The sequence below is a fragment of the Oncorhynchus clarkii genome, chromosome 5 (assembly GCF_045791955.1).
Source record: "Oncorhynchus clarkii lewisi isolate Uvic-CL-2024 chromosome 5, UVic_Ocla_1.0, whole genome shotgun sequence".
Taxonomy (NCBI): domain Eukaryota; kingdom Metazoa; phylum Chordata; class Actinopteri; order Salmoniformes; family Salmonidae; genus Oncorhynchus; species Oncorhynchus clarkii.
This window is the reverse complement of record NC_092151.1, coordinates 55346904-55362418: the sequence shown is the minus strand read 5'-3', so window position 1 is coordinate 55362418 and position 15515 is coordinate 55346904. Positions and strand designations below refer to the sequence as shown.

Sequence of the window (15515 nt, the reverse complement as noted above, 5' to 3'; positions counted from 1 at the left end):
GGTAATCATCTCAACAACCTCACTGGAGCTACCAGTCTCTCTACCTCCTTTTTTGTACAGGGGCTTCCAACCCAGTAGAAGCAACATCTGTAAAGAAATTATTAGATGAGTTGAGGTACTGTATCAGGCGAGGCAGTCTCTTTCTGCAACATTAGAATGATATTGCCAGGTAAAAACCTGCGAGGTGAATGTTTTCTCGATGGAACTCAAATAACTGAGCAAATGGAAGTGTGTCATTAAAATAGTCCATTTCTAATTTAAGGGCCAACCTTCACCTGCTAACATGTATTCTCACTCGCTTTCATTGCCAAATTGGATTATATTGCTGACATGATAACACATAAACATAAACATAAACCATACATTTACACCTATGAAATGTATAAAGTATGTATATTTTACTGATAATTATTATTGCTTACAAATGCTTTATTTGGGGATTGGTGGGGATGTAGTTAACAGTTGTGTTTGTTTTGTAGTTTCTCAGTTTCCCATTTTTCATTTTTTTAAATAAATGTACCCTACCTTCTAATATTTTTGGGGAAGATGACATAAACATAAAACATGAGATGATTTAACATCAGTCAGAGGGGGAGTGTAGTGGAGGTGTACACTTCTATACCTTTTGTATGTTTCATCATATCAAAATAATCTAAATGAATTGGATTTGATTATTGTATTCTACAGAAATATATTTTAAAGATGGTAGTTGCTGTGTGCTGATATAAAAGGAATAAAACGTTGATTTTCAAGTCCAATATTGCCTTGGGAGGTTTTATAACAAGCTGCTGATATGAGAATCTCCTCCACACGTTTGATTTGATTAAAGAGGCCGTTGGCTCATAGATTTTTGGACTTAGTGTATATCATTCATGTTTGAGTGTACAAAACATTAAGAATACCTTCCTAATATTGAGTTGCAGCCCATTCTTCATACAGACGGGAAACTGTTGAGCGTGAATAACCCAGCAGCGTTGCAGTTCTTGACACAAATCCTACTGTACTACCATACCCCATTCAAAGGCATCTTCTATATGGCCCATTCACCCTTCGAATGGCACACATACACAATCCATGTCTCAACTGTCTCAAGGCTTAACCCGTCTCCTCCCATTCATCTACACTGATTGAAGTGGATTTAACAGGTAACATCAATAAGGGACCATAGACTGACCAGGTGACAGCTATGTCATGGAAAGAGCAGGTGTTCCTAATGTTTTGTACACTCGGTGTAGACACATTGATTCGTGAAGAATATATAGAAACATCTCATGAGCTTAGTTCAACGGTCGTACCCAATCAAAGCCCAAAATATGCACATTTTACTCCATTCTTTGTGAACAATGTAATAAAAAAAACAAACTATTTCCTCAAAATATGGTTAAAACTACCTCAGCTGTTTAGCAAAACAGTGGCAGGGTCTCCGCTTTGTTTTTTTGTTTGAACTGGAGATAAAAGAAAAACCATGAAACGAAACAATGAAAGAATAATCAAAATTGGTGGACAGAACGGAATTTTATTGATGTACGTCAGACGATTACAGTACAGAAAATACCATTAGAGTTCGAGCATGTCACTGATTCACGTGGGCATGACGAGGAAAATGGAGGGACAACTCCAACATGTTGGAAACTAAAGCAGAACAACGGTTGAAGTATAGTTTACTGTACAATATTGTGAATCTGAAGTTATTTTTTTTGCATCGTTGTAGTTGGATTATAATTTGCCCACTGTCTTCTCAACAACAGAAACAAATAGGAATTATAACAAAATAAAGTAGATTTGTTCTCTGAATAACAAAATTAAAATAGTGTTTACGATATTAATGTTAGTGCACATAACATACAGAGGCCGGGACCTCGTTAAACTTAATATGACACTGGCTAAAGCGCCTTGAAATCCGTCACGTAACACATCGAAAAACATGGCCGTGTCCTAAATGACTCTTAACTGGCTTCCTTATGTCTTTACCTTTCCATTGTAACCACTAATAGGCGAAACGCCTGGACAGCATCATATTACATTCAATCAACCGTCAAGTTTTTTCAGATCCGTGTTCACGAAGGAATGGAGGTGAGGAACGGAAGCGGGTTAAGACAAATGGGACGTGACCCGGATCCCTCTGTAGTAGCATCCTGCTCTTAAAATGGCGGGCAGGTATGTCATCATGGCACAGGTGACGATCCTTTCAGAGTATAATATATTGAGACGGCTTTCTTCCGATTCTTTCGTTTACATGGATCTGGGCTTAAGAAAAAATAAAAAGTCACTGCTTCGCCGAAAAAAAGGACGCAAACTAATGCAACTAGTCGGTGCTGGACACACATACAAGTGTGTGAATTCATACAGGTATACACAGAGCAGTGATATGAGACAGCAAAAAACAGCCATTTATATGGCTCTAGAAACTGAGTGTAATGAACGGGCATTGCTATTGAGAAAGTCTTTCCAACATATGCCAAACCACATGGGCATTGCTATTGAGAGAGTTTCCAACATATTAGTTGACCACATGGGCACCTTGGCTTGGATAGACGTTTTGGAATGTTGTTCACCTCATCATAAAAAATGATCATCAGAGGTGTGAAATACTATTGTGCGATTTAATTGGATCGTCATGACGTTTCATATGCAATAGGAAACCGTGTCTGTGGTACATTATACTGCCCCAATTCACAGGACATGGTTAGGTGAGTGTCCGGCTTTGTAAAGTAGCTGTTGGGTCCAGTTAAAGCAGCAAAGTAGAGTCAGATTACTGCTGCCAAAAGAAGAGATGGGGCGGGTCATTCCTAAACCGTACTGTAGCCATCACATTAGTTAGGTTACCTCCGGTCTTTCGGATAAAACTCTTTGGCCCGAGAGTTTCCTTAAGCGAGGATGGAGACCTCGTTCTTGCCGGGAACGCTCCATTTCCAAAACGCATGGACAACAGACGTTAGTCACGCAGTTTACCTATGATTTGACTTCTGGGTGAACAGAGATGCACCTGACTCAGACCTTTACACACTGTGCTTAGTTATGTCAACATCTACAAAGACGACATTCAAATTCTAAACAGTAAAAAAACTAAACAATTAATGTACAGAGCACTTCTTCCTTTTTTGTTTTAGAACTGTACAAGATTAAAAATGACCAATAATTAGTTATACATATTTATAGGACAACATAGTTTATGTAATATTACCATAAAGAACAAACAAGATTTTGTTTTTAGATTCTGAATGCAGTGTCCCCTTTTGGAATGCTGTAAAGATATGTTATGCAGAAGATGCTTGTATAAGTAGATTCCTTTGTTTAAGCAGCGAATATATATTCCTAAAATGAAGACGGTAAACTACTGCCGGTAACTGCTGCGCAATCCTTGCAAGTCGGGGTCAAGGCTGCCAAAGCATTTAGGTTTGTTAAAGTTCTCAGCATATCAGTCAGCCACATATCCTGCTGATAAGCTATACTCAGCAGTAGCGATACATAACCACTAGGTGGCGGTGCTGTAGTGAATGTCCACTATGGCGCTGCTAAGGACCTACAGAGTTCCTATAACACTCTGCAATCCTCTCACTTCAAAGACCCCATTTTGCTGAAGAGAATTCTGAGCCCCGGCCTACAGTGTAAATGACAACCCACTAGATTTATCAGTCATTCTCCATCTTGGTTTCACACACCACGAAGGATGACACGTGACACAGTCAAGTCTCATCAAAGCTGAATTGAAGAAGTGACTGAGGGTGGCTGGGCCAGTGGAGTGGCTTGAGAGAGAGGAAGATGTGTAAAGGACGAACTTTGTTCTGTGGCAATCCCTCCCCCTCCCCGGAAACGAAATACTGCATTGTCTCAGGTGTTATTTAGCTAGTGTTCATAACTTCTCCTGTGCATATACTGTAGACCCCCCCCCCCCCCCCCCCAGACAGGTTGGTCTCTGTAGGGGCTTACAGGGGCCCCTCTTTGGGGGAAGAGGGGGGCTGGGACTGGGAGGCGCTGCCCCCGGAGCTTTTCAGGGAGCCCAGGGTCTTGCTGAACCAGGAATTTTTGGCCGCTTGGATCTCGTTCATCAGGATGCCCCTTTGGTGCTCCAACTCCTGAGGATGGACAGAATAAAGGAATAAAACAGCCAGCATATTACTCATGAATAGTCATCACAGCAAGCCTGAATATTAGTCATCACAGCAAGCATGAGTCAGCCACCATAATACATCATGAATAGTCAAAAGGGATAGAAAATAGAGCACGCATATCCAATGGCTTCGGACCAACTGTCAGAAGGCGTGTATATATACTACTTTATTGTACTACAGAGTTGTTCCACCTCAAAAAAGCACAAGAAAGAGGACTTCGACACCCAGATTGTCTTGAACTCGTTTCTCTAGTTAGGAATGCTTATCTCACCTGTTTCTGAAACATCATTCCGTTGAAATATAATCTGATCTCTGTCAGTCAGAGAAGATTGTATGAATCCTACAAATAAAATAAATAAAAAATGCCAATTTGGGTGCAATCAATTAGCTTAATTTCTCAGAGATCAAATTATTTTGCAACACAACAACGCTTCGGGAATGCTTATCTCATCGTTTTTTTCTAATTACAGAAACGATTTTAGAACAATCTGAGAAGTGGTGGGTGTCATGACTTGCTGGGAGGACACGGAATGACCCTGCATTGCGTGAGATACCGCAGTGCTGCTGCCTGCATAGAATCTGACCTGCATCTTGCACTTGGCCTCCACTAGCTGTAGTTTGGTCTGGGCCAGCTCTAGCTCCAGTTCTCTGAGCTGAGACTTCAAGGAGTCCTTCTCCTCATCCAGCTCACTGTCCCTGTTGTCTCTGCTGGGAGGGGGTATCTGCAGAGGACCTTCTTTACTGAACACCTCCCTGCAGCGCTCACACGCCATCACCTTACTCTGTAGGGAGAGAGGAGGAGCACGCACGTACCGGAAGCAACACGTACAGTTACGCATTGTTGTCATAATGCCTACCGCTGTTTGTCATATCACAATCATTTATTTTTATTTCAACTTTATTTATTTATTTCCCCACCCCCAGGAAGCCCATTGTTAAGGTCAGAGACATGACCAAGGCAGCAGCTCAATAAAACCATCGATCACAAAAGCACAGCACACCAATAACACAGATAACGGCATAGCTTCAAGTTTTAATGTCACACGCACAAGTACAGTGAAATGCCTTTCTTGACAGCTCTAACCCCAACCACGCAGTCATCAATAACAATGTAATTCAAAAAAATAAAAAATAACAAGGTACAACAAAAACACAGGAGATATACAACTAAAATATTAGAAATAATATGGTGTCACATAACACATACTGTGTGCATCATTGCCCTGCATCATTACTACCTTGATGATGTCCAGCTCCTCCTTGGTGGCAGCGTGCTGCTTCTCCAGCCGGGTACTGAGCTGAGAACAGATCTGGGTACACACACAGGAGGACAACCTTTACTGCAGGGTTAGAGTGGAGTTAGAGTGGAACACTTTTTTTAAACTGTGGAACTAACTGGCTTTGAGGTCCAGAGTTGACTTTGAGGGCTGTTACTTGTTGTTTACAAAGCATTTACACATTCACTAGACACCTTCATTGACCTTTGAGATATACCGGAACACCATCAAATACAGAAGATTTTTATCTCAATTAAGATTGAATGGGACTTTTGGGACACTGTAGGATTAGGATTCATAGTATTGTATCTGGGTCGGAAAAAGTGAAGGCGACGCGGTTAGAATGACGGCTACACGCGACGCTCGCCTCTCCGGCGTGACTCCGGATCCTACCTGTTTGTATTCAGCGATGATGACCGTGGTCTTCTTGATCTCCGACTCAGCTTTCTCCAGCTCTCTCCTGAACACCTCTTTGATCTGGACAGACAGGGCAAGAGGGCACTTTGCTACTTTACGTTCTGCAGACACCGGACACTGACATTGGGAGACAATGTGACATAAACCAAGACAAACGAGAGTAACCTTTGCGTGAAGTGCCTCTTATCGTTTATACCTCAGGAAAATGGTAACGACGGTATCATAACTGATTTAATGTCTATGCGAAAGAGCATGTCGATTTATATCTGTAGAAGAAGAAAGAAAATCAACCGTAACATTGATCATCCTTATCACCACAATTAAGACCTGGGAGAAGGAAAAAGGCCTGCAGGTTTCACAGGAAGCCTCCACAGCCCTCCAGCAGTGGTCACCAAGTGATTGTGCTGGGGAGCTGCAGGGTTTTTAAACACACCAAATACAGCCAAATGGTTGTCCTGATGAGTAGCGCTGAAGCTGGAACAACAGTCTGTACACTTGGTGGCTAATCAAGGGTCGCAAAATTTCCGGGAACCTTAGCAATTTAATTGTATTCAATTCTCGATCTTCGTTTAGCCTGGTTGCCGGATCTGTTTCTGCTACAGCCAAAGTTACTTTCCCCATTGTCATCATGAAAATATGACCATGCTGTTGTGATACCGCTGGCTTAAACAGAGACAGATCTGGCAACCCGTGTGCTATATTACCTGTGCGGTTTCCTCCGCCTGCCTCCTCTTCTCCTCCTCCGTCTCCACCAGGCGCTGTTTGGTGCAGAGCAGCTCCTTGTTCAGCACATCTGCCTTGTCCTCCACCTGGTCCAGGTCGGTCCGCAGGGCGATCTTACTGGTGACCAGCTCGTGGGCCAGGTCATCGTTCTCCTGCTCCAGACGCATGCTGGCCTCCTGTAGACGACGGTTCTCTCTCTGTGGGCAACACACACACACACACACACACACACACACACACACACACACACACACACACACACACACACACACACACACACACACACACACACACACACACACACACACACACACACACACACACACACACACACACACACACACACACAATAAGACTATGCACAGTATGTGGAGAAACACTTACACAAGAAGCTGTTCTTTCTGCAAACGTAGCGACAGTTAATTTGCTACACACACAGCAAGCAAGCACACACACACACACACATACACACACAGTACACAGCTAACGTTATGACCTTCATTTGAACTTCCTGCCCCTTATTGTACAGTAACAACCACATCCCTGTTGTACTGGTTGACTAGGTTTAGTGCCATTTCCCCCCGACGCTTCAGTGTTTAAACGAAGGCTTGTTCAACGGTCCTTCAAATAGAACTGAGAAGGACCAACAAACATCGATATACAATAACCAAGCAAACCATATAACCAGTTATCCGATGCAACAAACTGGCATACATTCAACACCATTTCAAATATAACAGGCAGGCTCACACGCAGGCAGGCAGGCACAGAAAGTAATTGTTGCCCATAAAAAAGGATCTTATGACCAGGACCATCATGTTTGATTGTCAGCCTCTAAGTGGTCTCACATGACAATGATGGAGATGTTTCAGTTGTCATGGAGACCAAGCTGAGTCACCTGACCCAACCCCATCCTGTTCACGCCCTTCACGATTTGATGCATCTTGGCTGAAACAAGAACGCTGCACCGTTTGCGCACAGGAAGCCCGACAACAGGCAGTAAGCAGACTGAGCTAAGCTGCATAAACTCAGACTTGGGAGTCTGCTTACCTTTCTCCTCTTACTGTGGTCTATCCAGAGTCACAACAATGATGATGCTGGGAACAAATACTACAGCAACACAGACACACACACTCACACTCACGGGTCAGTTCTTTCTCTCTCTCACACTCACAGGTCAGTTAGTTCATTCCACACCATCTTGCAAAACACCCCTCCCCCACTGGTCTCTGTCTCCTCCTCTCACTTCCCTGTATCCGGTCCCTGTGTTTCACAGAGGCTAATGTGTTTAGGGGTGGGAGAAGGGGACGAGGGACACATAGGAAACGTTACGAGACCTCCACTAAGTTTTAACACTGAAATGAACAGTTGGGGCCTGTCCAAATACTTTTCAAATGCATTCCTTACTTATTCTTTCTTTGAGGTCATCTCTGATCTGACATTGTTGAATTGGTTGTCTTCAGGGAGGGAAGGAAAGGATACATTTTCAAACGGATCAGTGGCCTCATTTCAGGCTTAAAACGGATCCTAATTGCTTTCCTTGCATGTCTTTCGTTATGAGGAACGAGGATGCTCAAACTCATGTGACTCAGGCTCTCTGGAAAGACGGCTTAGAATCTCATCCAACATGTTTTCTTTACAAAATAAACTTTATTGTATTTTGTGTCGGGTCAGAACAAATAAAAACTCTGTGCTTTAGGCATCACATTCAGAATAGCATGAACGTAAACACAACGTGAGTCTTGCAGTAGGTACAACAAAATTCAACTGTAAGGTATCGTTAAAAAAGAATACAATATAAAAACTTCTGAAAAATTAAAAAGTACTTAGGAATATGGTCCCAAACAACAATGAACTTGAAAACGTTTCAAACGTTTGTCAGTAATAATTGTAATGGCGGCGTAACTTTCTGCATTTGTGCTACACAAACCCCTTGCCGAAAGGCCCTGCTGTCCTTTCGTACGGGGTGAACGTCGCAGAGTTGGTGAAAAATATGAATAAGGGGCTGAAGGAGAGGTGAAACGGAATCTAGCCTACACGACAGAGACATGACAACTACAGGGCAAGCCCATCGGTTGACACACTCAAAATATATGAACAGGTCTCTCTTTCAAAATAGATTCTTATGTCAATTAGACAAATCTGTATAAATAAAGGTTCAATAAATACATCTTTAAATGGTGAAGAATAACACTCAAAAAGCACACACACATGAAGTACTAAAAACGTGAAATAATACTCAAAGCTTTACCGAAAATGAAAACAAAAAAAGCACAACAAAACAGAACAGATATGCCTATAATTGTCATGTATCTGTCACATTCAGCCCTTGTGACAAACTTTGTGACATTGGCCCATTCGAATTGTCCAGGGCAGCAGGCCATTGGGGGTATGGGGTTTTACACAGCACATGTACAAGACATTAGCCTGGTCAAAAACACATCCAAGCCCGGTTGTAACAGCCACGGCCTAATTATAACTTCAATGTCCGTTTTTTTTCTCTCTCACATGAACAGTAATACTAAAATCAATCCCACATGGACACAACTCTACAGGTTGTCCTGACAAACAATGAGACGTCAGTTTCATTCACACATTCACTTTACAACTAGACGAGGTTCGCAGGCGATTCGGTTTCGTTACTCAGAATCGGCCTTATGAACAGAGGAAAGCCCTGAGACATATCTTTTCTTTTCCTCATCTTTGACCAGGACAAGTCTATGGCCTCCACTCATAACAAAAGTCTCTCTCCACTGAGTCTGGGTACACCTCGCGTAGTCTGCCACGATCAGCGCAGTGTTCTACACAGACCTGAGCCGAGACTGGAGGGAGAGAGGGGGAGGGGGGAGAGAGAAAGTGGGTGGGACTGGGGTCTACAGGGAAGGATATCAGCGTTTCCCGTAGATGTTGTTTATTTAGGTAGGATACCAAAGACTTCCCGAAGCGTCATCTATACCTACAAACAAACCGTTTTCTGAGATCCAATTCTTTAGGGGGTATACAGTTACAGTAAGGGGGGGGTGCCTCTGAAGTAACACTAATAGCTATGGGAAACACCAGGGTAATTGTAGTGGCTGAACAGGGAGAAACTAGAAGTGGGGCCCCTAACCACTCATACAGGGTCAGATATCCACCTAACAGGTGACGTCAGAATGGGAGGTAAGAGTAAACTGATCCTGGAGCAGTAGTTAAGATAACGGAGCAGTCTGTTTCCTACCTGGTAGCGGTCGACGGGGTCCTCCTGCTGCAGCTGGCTGTCTCTCAGGGTCTGGTACTCCTTCTCAAACTTCTTCAGCTTCTTGGTGGGCACCTGGAAGGGGTGACGGGAGAGGGAAAAGCAGTGTTGGTGGATGGGGTGGATGGGGTTGTCTTGAACTCAAACGAAGAGCTGAATTGAAGAAACTTTATTGAAAGTGTTTAAAGTGTAACGTCTTCGACCACAAGATGGTGACACTAACAAGGCTAAAGAATAAGGTGTAGGGCCCGGGTTCTGTTACAATAATAATTAATCATTTTCTCCCTTACCCGAGTTAGGCTAAATCACTGATCTGTAAGTGACGGCATATATAAAGGATTCGTTTGCATTAAATTACTTGCTGCCGTCCAATTCCTTCAAGGAACAAAGGAAGCAAGGGTGTATATTAAAGGAATTCAAACTGGGTACAGTTCCGTGTCTCCCCGAATGGATACAACGCAGAGCTGTGGTTACAGTGAGCAGGGTGATCTGCTGATCCAGGGACCAACAGAACACCAAACTAGATTTGCTTCATTTGTATTATTTTTCCCCCGTTTCAACATGGAACAGAACAGTGGGCCCAGTTGAAACATTCTTTTTTCGAACGAAATCAATGCACCCCTATCCGCTGCTTTTTCTAGGGAATTTTATCAACTGTAAGGAGTCTTTAGCCTTGGCACAAAATGGCTGCCGTCTGCGTCTCATTCGTGCGGTTACCCTCTGAGGCATACCTAATGACCCTCCTACTCTGTGCAGCGCACATTTACTGTGTGTACACCTGTTCATTTGAGGGATACCTAATGACCCTCCTACTCCATGCAGCACTTCAGCCTCTATTTCCCAGCAGAAGCACAAGCAACAAAGGATATGAACAACACAGTAACAGAAGTATCATGAACACACTACTTCAAAAATAACAAAGCAGTAACTGCCCTCATCCTAATTGCAACACCTGAACACTGTTTTTTTTAAAGGTAGGATACATTATACACCTGCACAGTGTATACAAGAGAACATGGCGACACCTTTGGTCTCTGCCAGCCAGGCCCGTGCCTAAGGAAATGGTATTCTTCTGCTGTGTGGAGTGCAGGGACTAGGGTTGCTCAGCCCTTGGCGTTTCCATGGTAGCTGCTGCTAGGATGTGGATTACAGGTCTGGGGAGTAAAGAGTCACAGAGGGGAGGGACTTTGTTCATGGATACGGCCACCAGATGCCCCTAGAGAAGGGGGGGGGCACAGCTCATTGGCTGAGACTGCCAAAGATAGGAGAAAAGGAAAGGAGAAAAAAAGAGCGAGAGAGGGAGGGAGAAATGGGAGCTCTCTGTCTGAGATAGAGAGCAGACAGACGAGAGGAAGAGATAGGAGCTCTCTGGCTGAGAAAAAGAGAAGACAAAAAGGAAGGATGAGCAAAAGAGAAATGGCAAGTACAGTAGCGAGAGAGAGAGAGTGTGATGGAGGGGGGCAAGAGAGAATTCGAGAGACGGATAAAGTGAGAGTAGGGGTTGCACGAGTTTACCATAGTTACTCAGTGACTGGAGTTGTCAAGCAGTTCTTAAGTGCTCTCAGTTACACAATATAGCATTACACCCTATTGCTATCCTATTCCCTAATAAAGACATTGTTTGTTCTGAGCCTGATAGAATGTTAGGCCCAGTGATTAACTCACACACCAGTTATCATATAATATATTATGGCCCATTACCTGACAGACAGGTAAGAAACAAGAAAGGAATCCACAGAAAGATCAAAGCAGGCAAACCGGTTCTATGTTGTATTTGTTAGCTTAAAATGGGTACTGAATGTATGTGGTTGATAAGACAGCACATCAGCATTGTTCAGGTGCATTGTTCAGGTGCAAAGATAAGATAGAGACCAGCACGGAGAGAGAGGAGAGAAATGGGAGACATTATCTGAAAACAATATGAATAGGAGAGAGAGCGAGAGAAAGAGATGTAGAGCCAGCTACTGATGAAAGGACAGCGCTTAAATAAAAAATAAAAAAAAGAATATGCCACACAGAGGCTTGTCCGGATGTTCTACACACGCAAAATGCTTTTTAGATTATCACATTAATATTGAGGTATTTATTTGATTTCTAGAAATGTATTACTGTTATTGCTGATGGCGTTCTCACTTCGCTATAGCAACAGTGACTATGAGTAGCCCAACTGTCGCTTGAGGGGGGTGTGTGTGAAGTTCCTTGCAGAAATTACTTGAAGAGTACTAGTCAAAAAACAAAATGAGACTAAAAGCTTCAGTTCCCCTCTTACATGGGAATATTATATTATTATATTAATATTAGATGACACATAGCAACATATGGAACCTTCTCAAAAACAAAAACCCTCTCTCACCCGTCATTTTCTCTCACACTCATGTATTCCCTCTCTCGCTCAGTCATATCTGACCACAGACAGCCTTGGAAGTGGCAGAAGACAACACTATTTCACCCTCACTTTTTCCATGATGACAACTTCAGACCCCAAAAAAGCCAGTTAAAATAACCCTCTAATGTTGCTGACTATATACTATATGTTGCTGATTAATTTCGCCATCTCTGAAGTAGCTTTCCGTCTAGCCATACAAAACGTATTTACAAGGCATGATTATATTCCCAATGATAAAATATACTCCTAATGCTAAAATATGCCATACAAAATATAATCCCGAGGCTATAATATCCCATACATTAAACACATAAAATATCTCCAATTCAAAATGATGCCAAGTTAAATATATTGGAGGCAGTGACAGCAAGAACCACCCAGCTGCAGATTAGTTGACCAAGCCCTGGTCTGCGAATTGCAAAGCACATGTGATTTTTGGATTTTTGCATCTCAGTTGGAATGTGCACGAGCAACCTTTCAATGTGTTACAGAGCGTCAGTGTGCTACGCACATACCAGTCGACGCATTGGCTCTGGTCCAGGGCGTTATGTTAGTGTGTTCGTATCATAGTGTGTCGAAGTTGAAAAAGTAGGGCCTTCCAAGTGGCGCAGTGGTCTAAGGCACTGCATCGCAGTTCTAGCTGTGCCGCTAGAGGTCCTGGTTTGAGTCCAGGCACTGTCTCAGCCGGCCGTGGCCGGGAGACCCATGGGGGGCGCACAATTGACCCAGCGTTGTCCGGGTTAGGGGAGGGTTTGGCCGGCAAGGATGTTCTTGTCCCGTCGCGCACTAGCGACTTCTGTGGCGGGCCGGGGGCAATGCACGCTAACACGGTCGCCAGGTGTACGGTGTTTCCTCCAACACATTGGTGCGACTGGCTTCCGGGTTAAGCGGGCATTGTGTCAAAAAGCAGTGCGGCTTGGCTGGGTTGATTTTCGGAGGACGCACGGCTCTCAACCTTTGCCTCTCCCGAGTCCATACAGGAGTTGCAGCGATGGGACATGACTAACTACTAATTGGATACTACGAAATTGGGAAGGAAAAGGGGTAACAAAATGTAATTAAAAAAAATACATCGACAAAATTTAGTTTTGATAATTTTTTGATATAATGTTAATGCCAAAAATCCCTACAACCAAACAACCACTGTTGCTTGTGCTTTAGCACCTGCTAGCAGAGCCAGTAGTAGCCTAGTGGCTAGCTGGTAGTGCTGGCTAGTAATGCTAGTGGCTAGCTAGTAACGCTAGCGGCTAGCTAGTAACGCTAGCAAGCGACGAGCTAGTAACGCTAGCAAGCAAGCTAGTAATGCTAGCAAGCAAGCTATTAACGCTAGCAAGCTAGCTAGTAACGTTAGCACTATTAGCTAGCTGCTAGCTTGCTAACTAGTGACTTCAAAGTATTCCTACCCCTTAACTTTTTCCACATTTTGTTGTGTTACAAAGTCAGATTTAAAAAGATTTGTCATGTTTGTCATACACAAAATACTTTAATGTCAAAGTGGAAGAATAATTCTAAAAATGTATTTTAAATGTATAGAAAATAAAAATGTATCTTAATTAGATAAATATTCAATATTCAATACATGTTATGAATCAACTTTGGCAGTGATTACAGCTGTGAGCCTTTCTTGGTAAGTCTCTAAGAGCTCTGCACACCTGGATTGTACAATATTGGTTGTTGATCATTGCTAGACAGCCATTTTCAAGTCTTGGCATCTATTTCCAAGACAGTAACTAGGCCACTTGGGAAACATTCAATGTAGTCTTGGTAAGCAACTCCATCACATATTTGGCCTTGTGTTTTCTGTCCTGCTGAAAGGTGAATTTGTCTCCCAGACTCTGTTGGAAAGCAGACTGAACAAAGTTTTCCTCTGGGATTTTGCCTGTGCTTAGCTCTATCCGGTTTCATTTATAATACAACACTGCCTGCTCCTTGCTGATGACAAGCATACCCATAACATGATGCAGCCACCATAATGCTTGAAAACACGAAGTGTTTGCCCCAAATATAATGCTTTGTATTGAGGACAAAAAGTTCATTTATTTGCCAATGTTTTGCAGTATTACTTTAGTGCCTTATTGCATGCTTGGAATATTTGTATTAATATTTATTTGACTTCCTTCTTTTCACTCTGTCATTTATGTTAGTATTGTGGAGTACAATGTTGTTGATCAGTTATCGCCGATCACATAGATTAAACTGTTTTTTTTCTTTCTTCTTTTTTTACCCTATCTTGTCTCAAGACAGGATACAACTCCCGTACGGGCTCGGGAGAGACGAAGGCTACACAACCCAACTGCTTCTTAACACAGCGCGCATCCAACCCGGAAGCCAGCCGCACCAATGTGTCGGAGGCTACACCGTGCACCTGTGGCCCGCCACAGGAGTCGCTGGTGCGCGATGAGACAAGGTGTACCGACCAATCCCTCCCTAACCCGGACGACGCTAGGCCAATTGTGCTGCCCTTCATTGCAAGGCATTGGATAACCTGTCTTTGTGGTTGAGTCTGTGCTTGAAATTCACAGCTAGACATTACAAATAATTGTATGTGTGGGGTACATCGACAATGTAGTCATCTAAAAATCATGTTAAATACTATTAATTGCACACAGAGTGAGTACATGCAACTTATGTGACTTGTTAAGCACATTTTCAATGATTTAGGCTTGCCAATACAAAATAGTTGTTGACTCAAGACATTTCAGCTTTTCATTTTTTGATTTCTAAACATTCCTAAAAACCTAACTCCACATTGACATTATGGGGTAGTGTGTGTAGATCAGTGACACAAAATCTCGATTGAATCCATTTAAAATTCTGTAAGTAACACAACAAAATGTGGAAAAAGTCAAGGGGTGTGAATACTTTCTGAAGGTACTGTAGGTAGCAGCTAGTGGCTAGTACTACTAGCAAAGACACTGATAACTAACCCTCTTTGTCTGTGCTACTAACTAGTCGCTAGCTAATAACTTCTAATTCTAAATGCAATTTCACCACCCATGCGGTTGGTGGTGGTAACACACCATCCTCTCTTGCACCATTTGACACCCTGTCTCTTCTTGTATGTCTCACAGCTTCTGTGGCGTGAGAAAGCATCTGCTGGAACCAGACCCTATTGGTGGCAGCTGGGGCTATGTAGCGCAATGAGAACCAAAATAAACTAGGGCTGGGTCAATGGCACCATATTCCTTATGTAGTGCACTACTTTTGATAAGGGCCCATAGGGACACAACCTAAGGGTAAGCTAACCTTGAACCACTGACAAAATAGGCCAGAGTTCATGAGAGGCTCAGCTCTCCAGAGATAGCCTAAACTACGTACAAGCATTGTTCTAGAGCCACACCTTACCAGGACAGAGCTGGAACCTG

At 43.0% G+C, this 15515-nt stretch overlaps 1 protein-coding gene across 3 annotated transcripts in view; it reads right to left on the bottom strand.

The window, feature by feature from the left end:
* Positions 1-1496: 1496 nt before the first annotated feature.
* Positions 1497-15515, bottom strand: part of LOC139409023 (rab GTPase-activating protein 1-like) — a 164737-nt gene continuing 150718 nt past the window's right edge. For all 3 annotated transcript variants that reach the window (XM_071153663.1, XM_071153665.1, XM_071153664.1), the window contains exons 20-25: positions 9747-9839; positions 6511-6726; positions 5783-5866; positions 5351-5422; positions 4697-4894; positions 1497-4076 (exon numbers count right to left, since the gene is read on the bottom strand). In XM_071153663.1, the coding sequence (XP_071009764.1) occupies positions 3927-4076; positions 4697-4894; positions 5351-5422; positions 5783-5866; positions 6511-6726; positions 9747-9839 (813 nt within the window). In that variant the 3' untranslated portion in view covers positions 1497-3926. The remainder of the gene's footprint in view (positions 4077-4696; positions 4895-5350; positions 5423-5782; positions 5867-6510; positions 6727-9746; positions 9840-15515) is intronic.